The sequence below is a fragment of the Crocodylus siamensis genome, chromosome 2, assembly GCF_052110815.1.
Source record: "Crocodylus siamensis isolate JL-2025a chromosome 2, ASM5211081v1, whole genome shotgun sequence".
NCBI classification, from domain to species: Eukaryota; Metazoa; Chordata; order Crocodylia; family Crocodylidae; genus Crocodylus; species Crocodylus siamensis.
Genome location: NC_143396.1, coordinates 265724026 through 265745291, shown reverse-complemented (window position 1 = coordinate 265745291; position 21266 = coordinate 265724026). Strand labels below are relative to the sequence as shown.

The 21266-nt window shown below is 44.0% G+C and overlaps 1 protein-coding gene across 1 annotated transcript in view; it reads right to left on the bottom strand.

Moving 5' to 3' along the window:
* Nucleotides 1-21266, bottom strand: part of RIN3 (Ras and Rab interactor 3) — an 80199-nt gene that overhangs the window by 10002 nt on the left and 48931 nt on the right. The window contains exons 4-6 of the mRNA XM_090034654.1: nucleotides 19074-20540; nucleotides 16097-16405; nucleotides 6684-6815 (exon numbers count right to left, since the gene is read on the bottom strand). Of these exons, the coding sequence (XP_089890780.1) occupies nucleotides 6684-6815; nucleotides 16097-16405; nucleotides 19074-20540 (1908 nt within the window). The remainder of the gene's footprint in view (nucleotides 1-6683; nucleotides 6816-16096; nucleotides 16406-19073; nucleotides 20541-21266) is intronic.

The following is a 21266-nucleotide window of genomic DNA, read 5'->3' as shown; positions in this document are numbered from 1 at the left end:
TGACTGCACCACCACCGGAAGGAGTTTGTTCCACAGTCTGGACACACTGACCATGAAGGATTTTTTCCTGGAACTGAGCCTGAAGTGGCCTTCCAGGAGTTTGTATCCATTGCTACTGGTCTTTCCCAGGGGTGCCCTGGTGAACAACTGTTCACTGAGTTCTTGATGTACCCCCCTGATGTAGCAGTAAGCCCCCTCTCAGCCTTCTTTTCTGTAGGCTGAAGAGGCCCAAGTCCCTCAGCCTCTCCTCATATGGCTTGCCTTGCAAGTCCCTGATCATATGGGTGGCTCTTCTCTGGACCCTCTCAAGTTTTTCCACATCCTTGTTGAAGTGCAACAAGAACTGGATGCAGTATTCCAGCTGTGGTCTCACCAGTGCGGAGTACAGTGGGAGTATCACTTCCTTAGTTTTGCATGAGATGCAACAGTTAATGAATGCCAGCATATTGTTTGCCCTGCTGGCCACAGCATTGTACTGCCAGCTCATGTTCACGCAATGGTCAGTCACTACCCCAGGTCCCTTTCGGCCATGGTGCAAGTCAAATTGTCGCCACCGAGCCTGTAGGTATGTTAGGGATTGTTTGCCCTGAGATGGAGCACCTTACACTTCTGAGTGCTGAACTTCATCTGGTTCTGGTTTGCCCAACTCTCCAGCCTGTCCTGGTCTGCCTGTATCTGCAACCTATCTTTCAGCATGACCATGTCCCCCATAACATAGATGAATGAAAGCAATGGTGGCGTTGTTAAAGACACCTTCAGGTTAAATGTAGAATCACTGTAAACTCATACAGGATCTTCTTTCAGAGATAAACCAATTTCACCAGCCCTTGCCTTATAATGCAAGCTAAGGCATTTTGTTTTGTGCGTGTCTGGTGCCCCCAGTGCTAGAAATGGAGCGGGCCTTCCCACCTACTCAAAAAGAGGAGGATTACTCAAAGGATTGTCCCTCTGTGAGCAGCCAGGCACAGGTTGGCCATTTATGGCTCACCCCATTCTGGGGAATGATTGGCTAGGTTGCAGTACTGCAGAGAAGGACCTGGAGGTTACAGTGGAGTACAAACTGAGTACGAGTCAACAGTGTGCTCTTGTTGCAAAAAGGCCAGCTATATACTAGGTTGTATTAACAGGACTGTCACTTGCAAATCAAGGGAAGCGATTCTTCTTCTCAATTCAGCACCGATAGGGCCACACCTGCAGTACTGTTGTCCAGTTTTGGGCCTCACACTTCAAGAAAGAGATGCACAAATTGGAAATAGTCCAATGCAGAGCAACAAAAATGATTAGGGGCCTGGGAAGTATGATTTATGAGGAAAGGCTGAAAGAATTAAGATCATGTAGTCTGAAGAAAAGAAGACTGAATGGGGATTTGATAACAGCTTTCAAATACCATTTTTAAAGAGGATGCAGATGAGCTTTTATCTGGGGCTATAGGGACAGGAATAGGAGCAATGAACTCAGCTACAGCAAAATAAATTTAGTTTTGAGATTAGAAGACACTTTCTGATTATGACAGTGATCAAGCATTGGAACCGGCTACTTAGAGAAGTCGTGGAATCTCCATCCCTAAAAATTTTCAAGAGCAAGTTGGACAGACACTTAGCTAGGATGGTTTAGTCAGGGATGATTCTGCCTTGAGCAAGGGACTGGACTATATGACCTTGTGAGATCTCTCCCAGGCCTACTCTCCTATGACCCTGTGATTATATGGGGATTACCAGTAGCACTTAACTGGCAGGGACCAAAAGCAGCTGCAACAGGGTAGGACTAGCTTCCCGGATTAAGGACAATAAGAAGTCCTTCTTCAAATACATAGGGGGTAAAAAGAGGGTCCCGGGTAATGTGGGGCCCCTGCAGGACACGATGGGCAACTTAGTCATCACGCCAGATGACAAAGCTAACATATTGAACGATTTCTTTGCCTCTGTCTTCCTAAGTAGGGACCAGTTCAGCCACCTCCCTGCTGGGCCCCCCTCGGGCCCCGAGAGAGACACGCCTGGGCCAAGGGTTAGCGAGGAGTTAGTTAGGGTACTTCTGGAGAAGCTGGACGTGTTCAAGTCCGCTGGTCCGGACGATCTTCACCCTAGGGTTCTACAGGAACTGGCTGAGGTCATTGCGGGACCCCTGGCACGGCTCTATGAGCACTCGTGGTGCTCTGGCGAGGTGCCGGAGGACTGGAAGAGGGCCAATGTGGTCCCTATCTTCAAAAAGGGAAAAAAAGAGGACCCGGGAAATTACAGGCCAGTTAGTCTGACCTCAATCCCGGGGAAGCTCTTTGAAAAAATTATCCTGGCACACGTCCAGGAGGGCCTTGCGGGGGAATGCATGCTCAGGGGCAACCAACATGGGTTTATCAGTGGCAGGTCTTGTCAGACCAACCTGGTGGCCTTTTACGATCAGGTCACCAAATCATTAGACGCAGGGGTTGCTGTGGATGTAGTCTTTTTGGACTTCCGGAAGGCTTTCGACACTGTCTCTCACCCTGTCCTCATCAAAAAGCTGAGAGACTGTGGTGTCGATGCCCACACGGTCAAATGGGTCGCCAGCTGGTTGGAGGGCCGCACCCAGAGGGTGGTAGTGGATGGGTTCTTCTCGACCTGGAAGGATGTGGGCAGTGGGGTTCCGCAGGGCTCGGTCCTCGGGCCTGCACTGTTCAACATCTTCATCAGTGACTTGGATGAGGGGGTAGAAAGCACCCTGTTCAAGTTTGCTGATGACACTAAGATGTGGGGGGATGTGGGTGCACTAGAAGGGTGCAATAGGCTACAAGCTGACCTTGACAGGTTGCAACGGTGGGCGGATGAGAATAGGATGGGGTTTAACACTGACAAGTGCAAGGTGTTGCACATGGGGAGGAAGAACCGGCACCACACTTACAGGTTGGGGAACTCTCCTCTTGCCAGCACGGAGACGGAAAAGGATCTTGGAGTCGTCATTGACTCCACGATGAACATGGGCCGGCAGTGTGGGGAGGCAGTCAAGAAGGCCAATCGTACCCTATCATGCATCCACAGATGCATCTCGAGCAGGTCCAGGGAGGTGATCCTCCCCCTCTATGCGGCACTGGTCAGGCCGCAGCTGGAGTACTGCGTCCAGTTCTGGGCGCCACACTTCAAGAGGGACGTGGACAATATGGAAAGAGTTCAGAGGAGGGCCACTCGTATGATCAGGGGTCAGCAGGGCAGGCCTTATGAGGATAGGCTACGGGACCTGAACCTGTTTAGCCTCCACAAGAGAAGGCTAAGGGGGGACCTTGTGGCCTGCTACAAACTGGTCAGGGGGGATCAGCAGGTATTGGGGGAGTCCCTGTTCCCCCGTGCGCTGCCAGGAGTGACCAGGAATAACGGTCACAAACTGGCGGAGGGTAAGTTTAGATTAGATATTAGGAGGCGCTACTTCACAGTCAGGGTGGCTAGGGCCTGGAACCAGCTTCCAGGGGAAGTGGTGCAGGCTCCTAGCCTGGGGATTTTTAAAAGGAAGTTAGATGAGCACCTTGCCGGGGTCATCTGACCCCGGTGCTCTTTCCTGCTAAGGCAGGGGGTCGGACTAGATGATCTACCTAGGTCCCTTCCGACTCTAGCTACTATGAAACTATGAAACTATGAAAGTTGGTAGCCTGTAGGCAAGTGGGTGATGAAGGGTTATGCTGGGACCATTTCTTTCACTGCTCATGAAACCGGAACAGGACTTCTAGCAAGTGGCCCTGAGTCACCTGCAGCCTTCACTGTTGGCAGTTCGACTAAGGGAATCCTCTCTTCCTCAGTGTGTGAGTGCCCTTGGAGACCCTCCAGGGCTGAAGCCCAAGCAGCCTAATGTGTGAAGCAGCTGATGCACTTGCTTCAGAGCATGCAGTGTACCAGTGTGCTACCATACATCTGGGACATGACTGCAGCACAACACAGTCAGCGATGCTCAGCCATGGGACAGATCTGGTATTGCTAGTAAGTACTAAGGAGCCAGTATCTCTAAATCTGGGTAAATAACCTTGATACTTTAACTTCCAGGTCTGTGCTTTAGCCTCAAAATGTTTGTTCCTCTCTAGGAGGGATAAGCTGCATTTCTTAGTCTGCTAGTTCATAATTTACACACAAGCATTTGTTTCCATGTTTGCCCAGTACATGCCTAAGTTAGATATGGGTCAAGGAGGTAGCGTTTGACAGCCAAAAATGAGCTTGCTTAGATGATGGATTCATGACTAGAATCAATTCAGTTTCAGGCATGAAATGTGACAGAATTGAAATCTTTTGAGCTCCTTATGTAAGAACATGGCCAAAGCCAGAAACATAACCACCTCCAAGCTTGGTTCTGATCAAAAGTTAACAATTAAGGGACAAGCTCAGATCCAAGGATTTAAACTTTGTGTCCCCCAAATTAAAATGGAGCTTAGCTTTGAGGTACTGAGTACCTCATCTCTGTTTCACAATTTTAACATTCCTTGCTGGCTTCCGAGTTTGTTATCTCCTCTCATTCTCAAATAAAAAACTCCAGTTGTAGATGATCAAAACAGTCACTAGATGGCGATTCCACAACATACAATTCTGGCTGCTCTGACACCTCTCTGTAATGTTTCCTCTTTTTAAATGAAACTCACAACAATTCTCATGGTTGGTCACACAAATGGTGTCTGGGAAGCACTTTACATAAGGACAATATGTTCAGAACATGGTTTTCAACATAGCAGTCTCCTGGCACAGGAGGCAAAGCAACAGTAATTTAATTGTCCTTCTTCAGAGGGATCCCACTACTGCAGTGAATGTTACTCATAGGAATCCAGGCCTGGAAGGGACCTCCTGGTCCCCGATTATTGAGTCCAGTACCCTGCCACTGCAGGAAAATACATCATAACATCTTTTTCAAGCTCCATCTTAAAAATAGTTAGGTTTTTTGCTGCTACTGTTCCATTAAGAAAGCAGCTCCAGAATCGAATTGTTCTGATGGTTAGAAACCTTCTTCTAGTTTTTGGCCTATATTTATTGTCCAATTTGTACTCATTTATTCTTTATTTGTTCTTTGGCTTAAATAATTCTTTTCCTCCCTGGTGTTTCTCCTCTCCTCAATGATTATCATCATATCCCCTTTCCAACCTTAACTTCACTAAACACCTTTGGTCTCCCCTCATATAAGAGGCTCTCTCTTCCCCTCACCGTCATAATAGCCCTTCTTTGCACCTATTCCAATTTAAATCCATTTTTCTCGAACACTGGTGACCAGAACTGTACACAGAATCTAAATAAAATCTTACCAAAGCTTTGTACAAGGGCATTAACATTTACCCACACTAGAAATACTTCTCATCATACTTCCTAGGACTGTATTTTCTATCTTCACAGCAGGATGATATTTGTGGCTCAAAATAATTTAATCCAGTTTCTATTACTCTAATCTTCAAGGCCATTCAGTTCTTTCTGTGTGGCATTCTAATCCTCTTCCACACCGTTAATGCCTCACTCCCTATGCACCCACTTTCAGAAAGGGCTACCACTCAAGCCAACTTCTCTGTCTGCTTTAGGGCAGACAGCCCTAATGCAGGAGAAGCATATGTGTGCCACAGCCCTTCACAAGCTTGCTGTGCAGCAGGTGTGCAGAGCAGTTTTACCGGGAGGCAGGAACATCCAGTTGAGAAGCAGTGAGGTAAGTTAAGGTAGCACCAGCCATGGTTCTCAACTGGAGATGTTGCAACATTCAGAAAAGTGAAGTGTGCGCTGACTGGAAAAAGGTTGAGAACCACTGATCTAGTTTGCTCAGTCTCCTTATGTTTGCCCTTTTGAAATGAAGAGCCTCAGCCACAGACTTAACTTTGTTTTTCTTTCCATTTAATTTTAACAGAATCAATTTAGGATGGCTTGATCCCTGGTTATTTTACATGAGCAACTCTTCTGTAATAACTTCACTGCTTACCAAAACCAAAACTGAAATAGCATCACCTGCTGTTATTTCAGCAAATACTGGGTGAAGAAATCTGTTGATTTTCATTTGGAAAAACTGGGCCCAACCATTATTAGCACCTAACTGTCTAATCTCTATCTATCCCACAAAATAATATAGTTCCCTTTAGTATTTTATTCTGTAATAATTCTCTCCATATCCAAATCCAGCGTTCATTACTACCCATACTTCACTGTCTTTAGATTGGTATGTATCACTTACGTAGCATTGCTAAAAGGTTTAGTTTATTACACAAACATTACAGGAAATGAACACTGTGCCTAATCAAAGACAAACTGCACAATTAAAGAAGCATAACTCTTTCTCATTAGAGCAATAGAAAGCATTGACAGAGTGTAGCACAGGAGTTTATTTTTAGACAGAGATCTGCTTACTTTACAATATCTGGGCTGAGGTCTTCAAGGGTGGGTGCCGCTGATATCCATATTTAGGCAATCTGGGGCCTTGACTTTCAGAATAGCTGGGCACCTGCACCTCTAACTGAGGTTAGAGGGTGCATCCAGGTTCTCAGCACTATTGACATTTTAGTGACTCATTATGGAATTTAACTTAGGCACGCACTCGTAAAAATTGGCCAAAGCATACAAGGGAGGCCCACCCAGAAGCCATCCCTAACTCTAGCCAGAGCTCCCGTTGTGTTCTATTGACACAGCATTCACTTTTCCTTTTTTTTTTTAAATGAAAAGAAGTACATTTTTTAAAAAAGAGAGCATTCCAGATGCATGATAGCTCTTTCATACCTTCCCCCAGCTGCAGGGCCGGGTCCATGAGCTCCATCACATACTCCACATTCAGAAGCACTTCAGTAAGGTTGCTGCGAGCCAGAACATACATTAGCACTGGCAGGAAGTCATCTGCACCATAAGGCTTCCCTGAAACAAAGAGTAACACATATGGGTATCAACACGCCTCACAGTAAGGTAACAGTTCTAATGCAGAAGTGGTGGCTTATTAATAGGTATGTGGGAAGTTTCCTATGGGTTATACCAACGGACAGGCTAACAGCTGAAAGATGCCGATGAAGAGAGGTTAAGAATTTGAAAATTAAATAATCAAGCAGAAAAACTAATAAAGAAGTCAAGAACAAAATTTCTAGCAGGCTCCATTTCATAATTCCTGATCATCATCTAAATACAAAATTATGAAATACAAACAAGAGGTACTGAGGGACTGCTGAGGATTAAGCTCTGCATGCTTGAAGCTCAAGGGTGCTGCTGTTCTGAAGTGCAGTATGTTTGGTTTCAGTTCATACCATCAGCAGAACTCTCAAAATGGATTACAAACTTTTATTCCCTTGGGCCCCCTCCTCATTCTCTATCTGTGGACAACGGAAAGGCCCCTGGAGAATAACAGAAACAGGATATGACAGGGTGGTTCTTGGGACAGGAATCATGCTTTCCTATGTTTCCTCAGGAGGTAAAGATTAGATCCTGTGTGCTTAGTTATAATGGATTCTCCAAGGAGGCTGGGAGCCAAGGGGAAGGTATAGTGTCCCGATATGCTAACACAATGTGTTTTTTTTAATCATGTTGATGATCAAACCTCTTCTAAGGCTCGGTTTGAACAACTGAAAACTGTATGCAAGAATCACGGGGTCAGGAATAAAACAATGAAGGGTACCTCTGTATAGCCCCTGCATTGTGAGGGTGGAGAGAGAGCGGGGGCAGGAGCACAACTCCTGGGATCTCATTCCCGCTTCTCAGCAGTGCTGATGTATTTTATATTAGACAGTCACTGGTTAAAAGAGAGAAACAACTCTGGAATCTGAGTTGCCTTTCTTCCTAGCTGAGTGTCATCATCATTAGGTTACAAAATCAGGCTCCTTCTCTCTTTGTCCTTTTTCCTCTGGCCCCATGACCAATTTGTATCCTCAGCTGCCCAGTTGCCTAGCTTCAACAGAAAGGGGAGGGGGCACCCTCACCCAGACTATTCTACAGCTTGGTAATTAGGGCACCCTTCTGGGAAGGTGGAGATAGGTTTGAACCCACAGAGGCTGAGGAGAATAAGGAACATAAGTCTTCTACATCCTGGCTGAAGGTGTTAACCACTAGGCTGTTCTCCAATAGGTGAAAGCCATCACCAACACTCAGGTTAGGCACCTTATTTCAGAAGAATTTGGTATTCTGGCTCCCAAGTGAACAGAAATCTCTATGTGCAGCCTACACTGCTGAGACAGACGGGGGTTCAAACACACCCCCATACTTAGCATTTCTGATTGGCTGCTTCTGTGTGCCTTTTGAGTCACTTTTCAGAGACTGATAAACCTTCCCATTGGCTTTGTAAGGATTTGAGGCATCTATATTTGGTTAAACTGAATCATTCATGGCAGCGGGCATGCACCTAAGTATCTATGCTAAAGTGACCAAACTGGATATAGTCCTCAGTCTTTACATTTCCTTGGGATCTGATGCCTACAAAAGCTGATACATTTCCGAGCAATAGGTGTGCCCTGTCCTGCCTTCTGCCATCCTTTGGGTTATCTATCAAACATTTCATGCTATCGTTATTTCAGATGTCACAAGATAAGATCCACACAGAATCTTCACAAGATTCACTGGGAAGAGCATGAAGCCTGTATTTCCTGTCTACAACCTAGTTTCATATCCATCTCTTTTCCATTGCCATTCCTTTGATTCATACCATACAGAATATATACAATGAAGTTGCTTAACAAGCCAGCTTTCAGGTACGCAGGTATGTGCTGTCTTCACAATCCAAAACCCTCTGATTTCATTCTGAAATCACTAGGGTTGCCTGAAATGTTCATGGGCATTTTCTCCTTTATCTAACTTGTTCATGTCTGTTTGAGAATCATCTGTCGAGGTTCCACAGACAAAATCTATCCCTGACGTTAACTATAGTGAACTTGAACCCAGACTGCTTTTGGCAAACAGTCTGCCTACCCTTTCATGGTATAAATTCCCATTCCTCAAATGTTCCCCACTGACTTATGTCAAGTCTTTGCCATGAGTCAGGTTTCCTTATTTGTCATTCATAGTTAACATTGGTTCTCATTTGGCAGAGGAAGATACTTCACTAGAGATTCAAACAAAGATAAGCCTCATTCTCAATTTAAAAATCTGACTTTAAAATAAAGCAAACAATGTATCTGCTAAGCAGACAGTGTAGTTAAAGTGGAAGAGGGTGAGGGTGTTATATTCACTTTTTCTAGTTCTAATTCAGGCCGATTTTTACAGTGGGCCCAAACCATTGAAGGGAACTGATGGTCTACTTGGTGAAAGGAGGAGTAACACTTTCTAAAAGTGCTAGCTTAACTACAGAGGCAGTTAACGATACCACTACAGGTTCAGAGCTGTACTGTAAAAGGGCTCCAGTGCTTAATTTGTGTCTGGATGAATGTTTTATTTCTCCTGTGTTGCTACGGCATCAGTTTCTTTGAAAGCTTCAATTGATTGGAGCCATGGTGCCAAATCCATTCTAGTCACAAATATAAATGCAGTAGTGTTACAGCTGCTTTAATTTTTGTTGTTGAACTGCATTTAAGTTCTGCCTCAAAAGAAACTACGAAAGGAGAACCCCAGGTCTGATCTCACTAACCCCAGAGTAATCTGGAGTAATACTCCAGAGTCAGCAGAATTCTACCACTGTAAAGCCACCTACGAGTCAACCCAGCTGTTTTCCTTCTGCTCCTTCAAGTGCTTTAAGTTTTTAAATAGCTGCTGAACCATGTTAGACTTAACAGACCTGGACACTTAGTACCCTAGAAAGGTAGAGTACTGTGGTAGCCTCTTCCTCTCCCCGCCTTCTCTGGTCTGGAAAGCCCATCTTTAAGAGTGAGAGGGTGGGTCATTCTTCATGAACAATCTGTATCCTCTCTGCTAAGTCCCCCCAAGAAGGATCCCAGGTTGTGATATGAATTCTTGTCCACTAGGACAATCCAGCCCTTTCATCCAACAGCCAGCTGGTGGTGAAGACTTGTTGGTTTACCAATCTGGGTGAAATCTGACGTGCAAAGTTCAGTGGCCACTTATCTATCCCTGAGCCAGCTGGCATTAACACAGGGTGACACTTTTCAAGGACTCTTTCAGAATTTCTCCATTCCTGTTTTATTGAATAAAATGTGGTTTATATTTACAATTAGGCTTTGAGTCAACTATTTTCATTGCTACTCATCTCATTTCCCTACATGCTCTGCCAACCAAGCCTTGTTATACATCTTCTAACTTTAAAACTTGATAAAAGAATTATACATGAAATATTTCTGCGGTCCCAGCTGTTAATTACTGAAATCTTTTACATACAGTGCCTTTTGATTAATGAACTCAAACTAGGCAGGTTTGACTGACCCATTGTAATTAAGTGCTGCATCCACTCAAGATAGACAGTGCCATTGAAAACTAGGTCATAATTTTTCTATCCCCTTGCTAACTTGGTCCTTGATCCAGCCACAAGCGGGTGCTAAGTGTCCCCATCTCCCAGCAAGGTCAATATTGCTCAACATCTTGCAGGACCAGTCTCAGAATGGACAAAGAAGGACCAAAAAGACCAAAGACAAATGCAAGTAACCAGTGGTTAAAGTCAGTGCATCTCTATGTTAAGTTTATCCTTCTCTAGAATGGGCTGAACCAGCACCTTGAATAGAAACCCCTGAAATGTCTGAAGAGGTTCAGATCCAGATATGAGCTTTTCTGAGGCCCATCTCTGCTCAGAAGAGTTTGTGCTGGTTTAAAGCAAAGGGTCCAGTTAGCTCTTCACTTGGAACTGACTTGTCTGCTTCACTGTAAAACTCTGTATGTAACTCTTGTCTTCTGCATCAAAAACTAGCAGATTACATCCTGCTATCAGTCTGACTCTAAGACTTGTGCAATGGCTCTGTAGCATGAGGAAATGGGCTTACTTGGTCAAGGTGGTATTGCCCTACTCCAAAATCTGACCTGTTTGACAGGAAATATTTGTTTCATAAATATCTGTAAGAGGCTTAAAATAAGCCTTCCCCTCTCCAACAAGCCTATCCTATTACATTCAGAGGAGAGCACTTGCAATATCAGCCTCTGGCTGGGCTGCAGTGCTTGAGTGGGATTGGTATTAATTAAATGCATGGTTTAAAGAAACTGGAATTCTGCCCAAGCCTCCATAAAGAAATTAGGGCTTGGCTGTAACACATCCATATACATGTTTCCCCCCAGTAGCTCTTCTGTACAGCAGGCCTGATAATCATCTTAATGCAGTAATAGCACTTTGCACTTGTACAGCATCCTCTGTCCATGCAACAGTCTCATAACATTTTGTAAACCTGCTTGAATGGAGCCTCGCAGCATTCCCTTAGGGGAGATGTAGCTCAGAATTATTTTACAGTTTGGGAGGCTGACACACACAAAGGGGACATGATATACCTGTGATCACACAGAAATATCGTCAATGGTCTAAAATGCAGCCCACACTCCCAACTACATGCTTTGCATACATGGGCACCTTCTACTTGCTGGTATATTAGCTATGTGAAGTTTCTGTAACATACAGGTCAGGTTTGGTTGAAAGTGTGTTTGATTTCCAAGACTGACTATAAGCTAGGTGATTTTTTAATGTTTTCTATTTATGCACAGGCATAAATTTTTTAATGTTTATTAATGTTTTTTAATGTTTTCTATTTATCTTTCAAGGAAACCACTTCTGTTTGAGCTTGAACAGGCATTTGATTCAAATGCAGGAACCAGATGAGATAAAGGATAATCTTAGGTCTGATTAACATTAATTCTGACACAACACTGCCTTCCAGGTCTCTGGACTTCACAAGGAAAAAACATTATTCCCTCCCCCTGCCTTAGAAACAATATGTGATAGCACACAATATAAAAGAACCACTTTGGTTCAGTGTAAACTGATTCTAGAAAAAGGCTTCAACACAGAACATTTATGCTAATGCCTTCAGTGCCCAATAGCTCAGTAGTGCCACTCAAGTCACTGTCAACTGCAGAACTATGTATGTAGGGGGAAAAAAGAATGAAACGGCAACTTACATTCATCAGGTTTCTAATTGAACTCATTATTAAATTATCTTTTCCTGGAAATACACTATACTTTAGTCATTCCTACTGCACAAAGCATGGATTTGCACAAATTAGGGATGGAAAAGCCTACCATATTTAGTTTAGCTGGCCTGCCCCTCCCTCAGTCCATGTGGAGTTGTTCTTTGAAGTACATTTCTCCATTGTTTCATACAGTCCAATTTTAAGTGATTCAAATGATGAAACTTCAGCCACTTCCCCTGGAGATTATTGCACAGGCTAATAGATCTTACTGTTCAGAAACTATTCTCTTATTCCATTCTCTGGGAATTCCCTACATGATTGTTCTCCCTATCTTTGGCCTCTCCATCCTTTGTACGCGTGACAACCCTGCTGTATCTCACTTGATCTGTTTAGTTCATTCACTATTTCTCAAAAATCCAGCCCTTCCCTTCAGTGCTCTTGTCCATTCTCGTATCTTTCAAGTGGCAAGGTGCTTAAAAATGAATGCAGTGCTGCACTATTTCCTCAGGATGGTAACTGTATACATGGCCAGAGAAATGCAGTTTAATGTTTTGCAGGACTGAAACAAAAATATATGTATATATTTATTTAGGATTTTTTCTCAAAACAAAATATTTTGCTTCAGGTTAAATTCACCCAAAATGAAATACATCATTTTGACTTTCCTGGTGATATTCCTCTTTGCTCTGAGTAGCAAAAATGCTGGACACCCTCTGAGGCTGGGTGTATAAGGTGAATTCACCATTCCTGTGGCAGTGCTTTCAAACACACTCTGGTGTTCCAGATGGGTGGCCTTTTACACCAAAAGCAGCGTAGCTGCTTGCCCTGGTGCACAGTGTGTTCACCCTACAGACAATGACTCCATTTCTGTTCTGACGCTTACCTTGAGGAATGATTAAGAACCTGCCCAGAGCTGCTATTGATATTTTTGAACAAAATAAGGAATCTAGTTCCCCAGGCTATAGAACAGCTTTCGGGAATTTGGGGTGGTCAATGTACCTTGAAATCTTATCTTAAGAAATTAGGAATTTAGCATGGATAGAACCAAGCCTTCTACACTGGCATCCTGCTTTGGGCTTGTTCACTCCTTTCCTACCATACATCTGGGTGACTGTATTCCTATATATCCTCATTTTAACCAAAGTGGTGTGAAATTGCAGCAGCGCAACTGAAAAAGAAACCCAAAACACCACACAGTAGGGCCTTGGTTGGGGGTTTGATTAGAAGTTTAGCTCAGCCATGGGGTGGATATCTGAACCTCAATCTAATTCCAAACTTTTCTGAATTTGAGGGGAATCTGGACCCAGGACTTTTGCTTGACCTCATTACAGAGATGGACACTATTATGAATATCCAGGACACATCTATTTTAATGTAAACTTGATGCTCATCAAAAACCTGTTAATGAACCAGAGCTGATATAGATCTGTACCTCAAAACCTTATAGGAAACTGGTGGTTTTGAAAGATCGGGAGAAAGCTCTTGACACCTAAATGTTGTTTTGAGAATTTAAGACAGTTTCTCAGGCCCGACTTAGTCTCTGAATTAACATACATTAGAGAAGTGGCTTGGGCAGCCAAGTAAGTTATAACAGCAAGTAGTGCAATCCACTATATAATAAGATGTTATTTTTGCCAGAGGCAGTTATTTTTTGTCTTTGGTACAGTGAAAGGTTGGTTTGGCTCTCCATCTGCTCTGATATTGGAAGAGATGTGAACCAACTGATTTAGTGGTGATCAAAAGGAGCTTCAAGAAGTATAAATAGACAATTATACAGGAAGTGTACAGGCTGTGCCCTGTTTCCTGTGTGACGACTACTTCACCGACTCAGAACTGGTTGAAAGAATGAAAAGAACTGGGTTCCTGTTATCTGGGTGAGTAAAAGTGCAGGAGACAACCTGGAGCAGGAGGGCTGGCTTCCTGTCACAGTTTTCTGCCAGAATGTGCAGCTTCTGCAGTTTCCTGAAAATTTTCAATTTGTCACCAGGAAAGTCAAAATGACATATTTCATTCTGGGTAAATTTGACCTGAAACAAAATATTTTGTTTTGAGAAAAAATGCTAAATAAATATATACAAATATTTTTGCATCAGTCCTGCAAAACGTTAAACTGCATTTCCCTGGCAATGTATACAGCTTCCTTGTGAGAGCTACACTTAAAACCTCATTGAGCACATCTACATGTTGCCCCGCAGTAACGTTGTTACTCTGCTGTGCTTTAGTACTTCTGCTAAAGCATGGTGCAGTACCGGCCTGTACTGTGCCATACGTGCAGCACACGGTTATTTTTAGCAGCTACTCTGCCGTAGCAACATGCTATAATGGGGGAGTGCGTCGTTATGGCGAAGTAGCTGCTGATCACACGTAGAAACCTGTGGATGCTACGTCACCCCAGCATGTTGCTACGGTGACAGTGTCACATGTAGGCATGCTCATTTTGGCTTATGTTCCCCATAGGACCTTTCCCATAATACAATGTATATTTCCTATTGATCAAGCCTTGTGGTATATCATGGGATTGTAGTTCAGTCAGAGAAGCGATCTGTAGGGAAAAATGGGAACATCAGGCTTTCAAATTTCAGCTCCAATGAGGCAATGCATTACAGTGGAAAAGAGAACTTTAATGCTGAACTGACTAATATGGACATTATAGATTAGTCTAACACTTCAAAATGAGTCAGTGTGACTAGCAGAATTTGAAGACATTTCTGATTTTTTGCCACCCCCTCCAAATAAATTATGAGAAAAACGTCGAAACTTTAACTTCTTATCCTGATTTGGGGCAAAAAGAGAGGTAAAATGGTAACATTTCACTCAGGACATAAATTTCAGCAATTCTCTTCGCTAAAGTTATAACTCATAAGCAATGGTCCATGCAGAGAACAAAAGAAGTCACAGAGAGAAAGTGCTACATTTGTGACTTTTAGTGCTAGCTCATACATGAGAAGTCTTTAGTACTATTCACATTTTCTTAATGGACAGTGTTGTGCACATATCCTAACAGGTGTCCCAACATACTGTATTTTCTCACATACAACATACACTTTTCCCTGCAAAATTGGGGGTGCATGTCTTAAGCAGGAAAGCTGTTTTCTTCACCGGTAAATACTCTGCTGTAATACAGCTACCAAGATGGCTACGGCTTATGTCTGGTTCAGTGAGTCAGAGGCAGAATCCTATGTTAACCCTCTTGCAGTTATAGCTACTACCTGAGCACTGTAACTTGTGCCTGAAACAGCAAGTGAGCTGCTGGTTGTATTTTGATGAGGCTTGTAATGTAGAAACAATAATTTATTTACAGGAACACATACACACACACTTTATTTGAAGAACTATTAACAGTAAAGAACTAATACTTTTGTCACTGCTCTTGCAAATGCCTGGGCCTAACCTTGTGTGACAAAGTCCTCCTAGAAACATTTGTCCAGACAGTATGGTATCCCAGGAGACAGTCTAGGTGAGGCAACAGGCATCAGAAACTTCCTGGCACTACTATATCATAATCATCCATGACTGTAAAAATCTTTTCTTCTACATTCTCCCTTCCAAAAACAGGTGCATGTTTTACTTGGGGTGTATTATATGAGAGACAATAAGGTATTTTATTACCTTTACAGTTAGTCTGGATAGGACAGACACGCTAAAGAAGTAGCAATGGCGTAACAAAACAACTAAAACATCATGGAATAATGATTTAGCAATAAACAGTACTAGTACTTTACATCTATGAAGTATCCCAGGGACATTACCTCTCTGGATGTCTTAAGACTTTGTGGAGTGAATCCTAACAGGTTTTACACAGCTCAGTACAAACTGGCACAGGAGTGGAATTTGAGGAAATATATGTGAATGCTTGTACAAGGCAGACACTTCCAACAAAACTCAGAGTTATGGACCTCAATAACAGTATTTTAATTTAAGGAGCTTCAAGTCAGCTAGGACATTTCATATAACATCTTCTATTTGAAGATATCAAAATGCCTCACTGATATTACCTGATTAAGTCTGTAAAACATGCACCCCTGTGAAGAGTTATGGTAAACACACTAGGGACTGATTTCAAATTAAAACCTTAGTCCCCTTCTCACTATAGCTGGGAAAAAGGCAAAGCAGAAGTTGAGGAGGAGGCAGAGAGAACAAATGTTTCAATAGGATAATCCTACCTGGGTTTCCCTGAGCCATGGAGTCATAAATGAGTTTGCAGGATTTCAGCAGGATAGCAATCTTCTTCTCTGGGGAATAGGCCTTGTGCATAGTTGTAAACTTGTGAATTATTTTTTCCAGCACAGCTGTTTCAGGCACACTGGTAGTGATACCTAGGTCAGTGGTGGTTGTGCTTTGTATGACAAGCTGGTTCTCCTTCAGCAGCTGAAAGACTCCATCTTTGGTATGGATTTCCCGTAGGTACGAATCGATGGCATCTTTTAAAGGTTTCAGGACACATTTGTACAAAGCTGACTCAACAATCACTTCTGCATAGAAAAGGAAGGGGTGAGAACAGGAAAATGCAGAAATCCACTAAAAAAAAAAATCAGCACAGGGGCATAAATATGTCCCTGACATAAGCAAATATGATTCCTACCTCATTAGCAAATTAAAAACCATGTCAATGATAACTTGGGTGCAAATGAATATGGCTGATAAATAAGTGTCCTCTGCATCAACTTAGCATTTGGTAATTTTGCCAAGGGAATGATTTACACCCCTAAGTGGTAGAGTAGTGGAGATGTCATAACAAGCTGATCCCACGTCCTGGGCAGGACAGAAACCACTATGAAAGGACAGGCCACCACCACTTCAGCTAAAGGAGTAATTCAGTGAACTGGCAGTGGCTGTGGGCTTTTGTGACTCACAGTTTACAAGCACGTTACTGTAATGTATCAGGAAAACCAGTTAAGAGGAAATGGGAAGTAAAGCACCTTTACCAGACTGTTACTCATTGCTTTTCCTCCAACAGCCTGCTCTCATGGAGCCTGACTGGGTACAGCTAAGCTACAGCAGCAGAAAGCTCACTGTCACTGCTGAGGTAGTAAGTCGTGGCTACCTACTGCTGCTCCACACACAGCGACCCTAGGAATGAGGTGGTAGGATGCCCTGGGACACCTCAGGCTCTTGGCGCATGCTGGCAACCTAGTTCCTGAGCTGCCCCCTAGACATTCTCACCCTAGGTCTCTGGGTATGTCCCCATGAGTGCGCATGTGCAGTCTGTGGTGCCTCAAAGCCATTTGAGGGGGCCACAAACCACATGCAGCACATGTATACCCATGTGCTACACTGCTAATTTGCAGCACAGAGGTTTGTTTTTGACACTGGGAGATCCCGATGTCCCAAAAAGAGCTGCTAGAAAACATGGTGTGGCACATGTGGCAGCAGCAGGTGCCACCAGAAACAAGAGCCTGGCCACCCAGAGCCATGCTCTGGCTGCTGGCCAGGCTCCAAGTGGCTGGCTCAGCACTGCTGCTGCCATGGCAGGCCCCCAGGACTACAGGTAAGATGACTGGGGCCAGCACAGGTGCTGGTGTCAGCTTCCCCTACCTCACCTGAGTCCCTTTGCCATGTGCTGGAGTGCGCGTGTAGGGGTGTGTCCAGGGACAAATAGCAGGGGCACAAATATATGCTGCTGCTGTTTGTCCCACAGGAAACATGCGCCCCTGCATGTGCATGCTTGTGGGGACATGCCTTATGGGTTCAAAGAATAAAAATACTATCAGAAGTAATCAGACAAATGGGGAGAGGGGACACAAAAAGGACAGTGCCTAGTGGGACATGTGCCAAGGGAACCAAACAATCCTGTGGGAGCTGAGAGGCAGTAGAGAGTCACGACACCTCCCCAGCGTGGTCCTGATCTCAGTGGACCATGGACTTTCTGTGGGTTATTTAGCCTGGCTCTCCTGGTGATAAATGCAAACCAAGCACAGTGGAAAAAAGAGAACTTAGGCACAATTTTCACATTGTTTTAACCCACATTGTTATATGAAAATAACACAGGCTTGGTTCAGTGTTGGTTCAGAAGTCTGCACTTTGGAAGTCATGGAGTTTTGGTGTCTCTGACTTTACTAGTGGGTTTTCACTGTTTTATTCCCTTCAAGTTCCGGCTTCACAACATGCATAATTTTGTGTGGATATTTTTGCCTGGATTTTTGCTTTCCATGTCATAAGTGCCTGGAAATTTTGGGAAGTATAGATATCCCAAGGGGGGGAAGACAGTCAGTACAGGAATGATCTAACATATGCCTGTCACCATTAATTGCTTTGCTTTTCATCTTAGGCAAATCTTTGGGAGGGATGCATCTCACGTCTTTCCACAATTCTTATTTTTTGGCTCCTATTCCCTACAGCACAGAATAACAGGGCTCGTGACCTATCCCTGCAAAAAATACAGAAATACACCTGCTGGCATTTAACTAGACCACTTCTCAGTACAAAAGGTACTGACACAATATACCCCATGCTTTAAATGAAAAGTCCTGAACTGTTAAACAATCCTGGCCCCCACCCTTTTTCAAGAAAACAAACACCAGCAAGGAGAGTCCCCTGGAATGGGATCTGGGTCGGAGGCAGATGCTGTTTCGGGGGGTCAGGAATGTTTTTACACTCTTCTCTTAATGATCAGCTGGGGAGCACAGAGCATGGTTTCCCTGAATGTTGTCTTTCAAAATTAGCCATAATCCCAGAGACAGATCCATTAATCTCTGAAATTAATGCCATATGTGGAGGGAAATTCTACATTGAGACCCTCCTACCAGGGCCCCACTCCACTATGTTCATTGAACACATCTTCTCAGGATACAGAAGTTCATAAAATATGGAACATTATGGCAGGGGTCTGCAATATTTATCTATGGAGTGAAGACAGGGCTTTCTGCAAAGCTTAGGAAAGACTGTCTTTGCTCATGGAATTGAATCTCTTTCAGGCCATTCTTTTATTTGCATTTTTCTAACTGGTTTCTTCACTGTTAATACCATGACCCAAATACAGATAATCTGAGAGGAAAATGTAGCCTCCAACACTGAGGTTTCATGGAACATCCCATTGCTTTCTGAAGAACCACCTCAGCTCTTCAGTTATGACCACCACCCTCCCCCTCTTCACAAGCATCCCCTCCATTCCCAGAGAAGGAATAAAATGGGAGAACATACCTATCTGTTCTTCTGAATAAACAGAAGGATCAAGGAGAGCTTTCAGCTCTGTACTTTGCACTAAATAGCTTTTCAGCTGTGTCATCATCAGCCGGATTTCCTGTAGCATCTCCGTGCTGGAGCTCTGTTTTGCCATCATCTCCAGACTGTACACTCTGTAGTCCTGTACCAAATTGCCAAAGTAAGAGTCCTTGTCCTGAGATAGCTCCACAATCTTCTTCTGCAGCTTTCTGTTAGCAGAAAGGAAGACTGTGAAGACATTTGTTAAGCTCACAAAGGACAGCCTGTGCTTGGCCTTGTCCAGAATCACGGACCGTGTCTTTTTACCACAGGGGCTACTCAGCTGCTCGAAATCATCCTCAGTGCTGCTTGTGGAGTAAGAATCAGGCTCAGAAGCAGAGGTATGAGCTGCTGCACTGCTCCCTGGACAGTCCAAGGAGGAAAGAGAACCTTTAAGTTCAAACGACCCAGATGATTTACAGCAGGCCCCTAGTGCATCCTGAGTGTCGGAGCAGGCGGCATCACCCGCTGGCTGCAAGCCGTCTTTGGATGAAGTCTCTGCAGCACTTGTATCTGGTGCTGAAATGTTGACTGACTTTGTGTTACAGGAGATAGAGATGGAGGCTTGCTGGGAAAGCCTCTTCTTTCTTGGTGGTGGGATAGGGGGCACCTTCCCTTTGGCTGTGGAGTTCCTCAGTGGCTGGGGCATGCACTCCTTCTCTTTAGGCTTTGCTTCCTTGGCCTGCGTTTTAGCAACACCTTCAGGCTCTTCTGTGGCTGTTAGGCATACAGACCGGTTATCCTTGCTCTCAGCAGAAGCATGTTGTTCCTCCACTGGTTCCCTTTGAGGTGTTTCACATTTTGCAGACTTATCTACACAGGGCTCCTGTGAAAGTCTTTCAGATAATCGCCTCCTGGGAGGGATGGAGGGCTGATCACATTTCTTAGGGACTGCTGGAGGGAGGTCACTGGATGAGCAGGGCTCTTTCCCTTCTTCTTCCATACTTTCATTGCCCTCTGTTTTCATTTCTGTTGGGCTCTTCCCTGGAGGCTGAAGAAGCAGCTGGTTGTCTTCACAGGCAGTCATGGAAACCTTTGATAGCTTTTTAGATGACTTCAGAACCTGGCCATGAGGAGGTGGCGGTGGGGGACGGCGAGGAGACTTCTTGAGACTCAGCGTGGTGGTGATGGCATGAGAGAGCTCAGAACTCACACTGCAGCTTTTGGGAGGGGGTACATCTGGAGGAAAAGGATTACTGCACTCTTCTATAAAAATAGGATTCACAAACCACAGCCTGTCATTTCCTATTGACAGCTCAATTTCACATGAGCATTGGTTTGTGTCACTTGCAAAATGCTGGCTAGATCTTATATTATCTGTCTGGGTGGTGCTGAAGGCAGAGTCTTTCACAGCCTGGGAAATTCCCCCTCTCCTTCTCCTGTGGTTTAAAGAGGAGTCCCAGAAGCCTGTTAAAAATAGCGGAATTTGGCAATTATCATGAGAGAATCTTAACTTCTAATAGAGACAGACAGGTAGCTGTGTTAGTCTGAAATCAGGCAGAAGGCAGGGTGGGATGGTACCTTAGAGGCCAACTCCTTCAGGGAAGCATACACTTTCATAGGCAACAGGCAACTTTGTTAGATGCTATGAATAGACTAACTTCTTACAGGACATTGGAGAACCACTTTATATCAAAAGTGCACAAGCAAAGTTTCCGCCATGCTGGACCCAACCCCCGCCAAGGTCTAAAACACTGATTAATTTTTGAGCTTTTTAGTCTCTCCTCTGACCTCTACCTAAAATGCAGTGTGAGAGGATTTTGAAGGGGATGTTTCAAGCTCAAATTAAGACAGGAAGGAAATAGAAATTTCATCAACTGTTTCTTGCCCCAATTTGAGTTGTTCACACAAAAGAAACTACCACCCTTAGGAAGCTTGTCCATTGCTAAATGTGAGGGCAGCAGATAGTGCATGCTCAACAAACAAACCGACCAACCTCTTTATCTCATTAAAATCAAAATGTCACAATAGCCATAGCTCACTAAGGAGAGAATAGAATTTGGCCTGAGAAACTACTGCATAGAAAGTACTGAACGTTCCTTATCCATTGACCTAAGGCAGCGGTGCCAAAGATCTGACCTGCAAGGCCCCGGCACCAGGCTCCCACATGCCATACTAGGCAAATGCCGGACT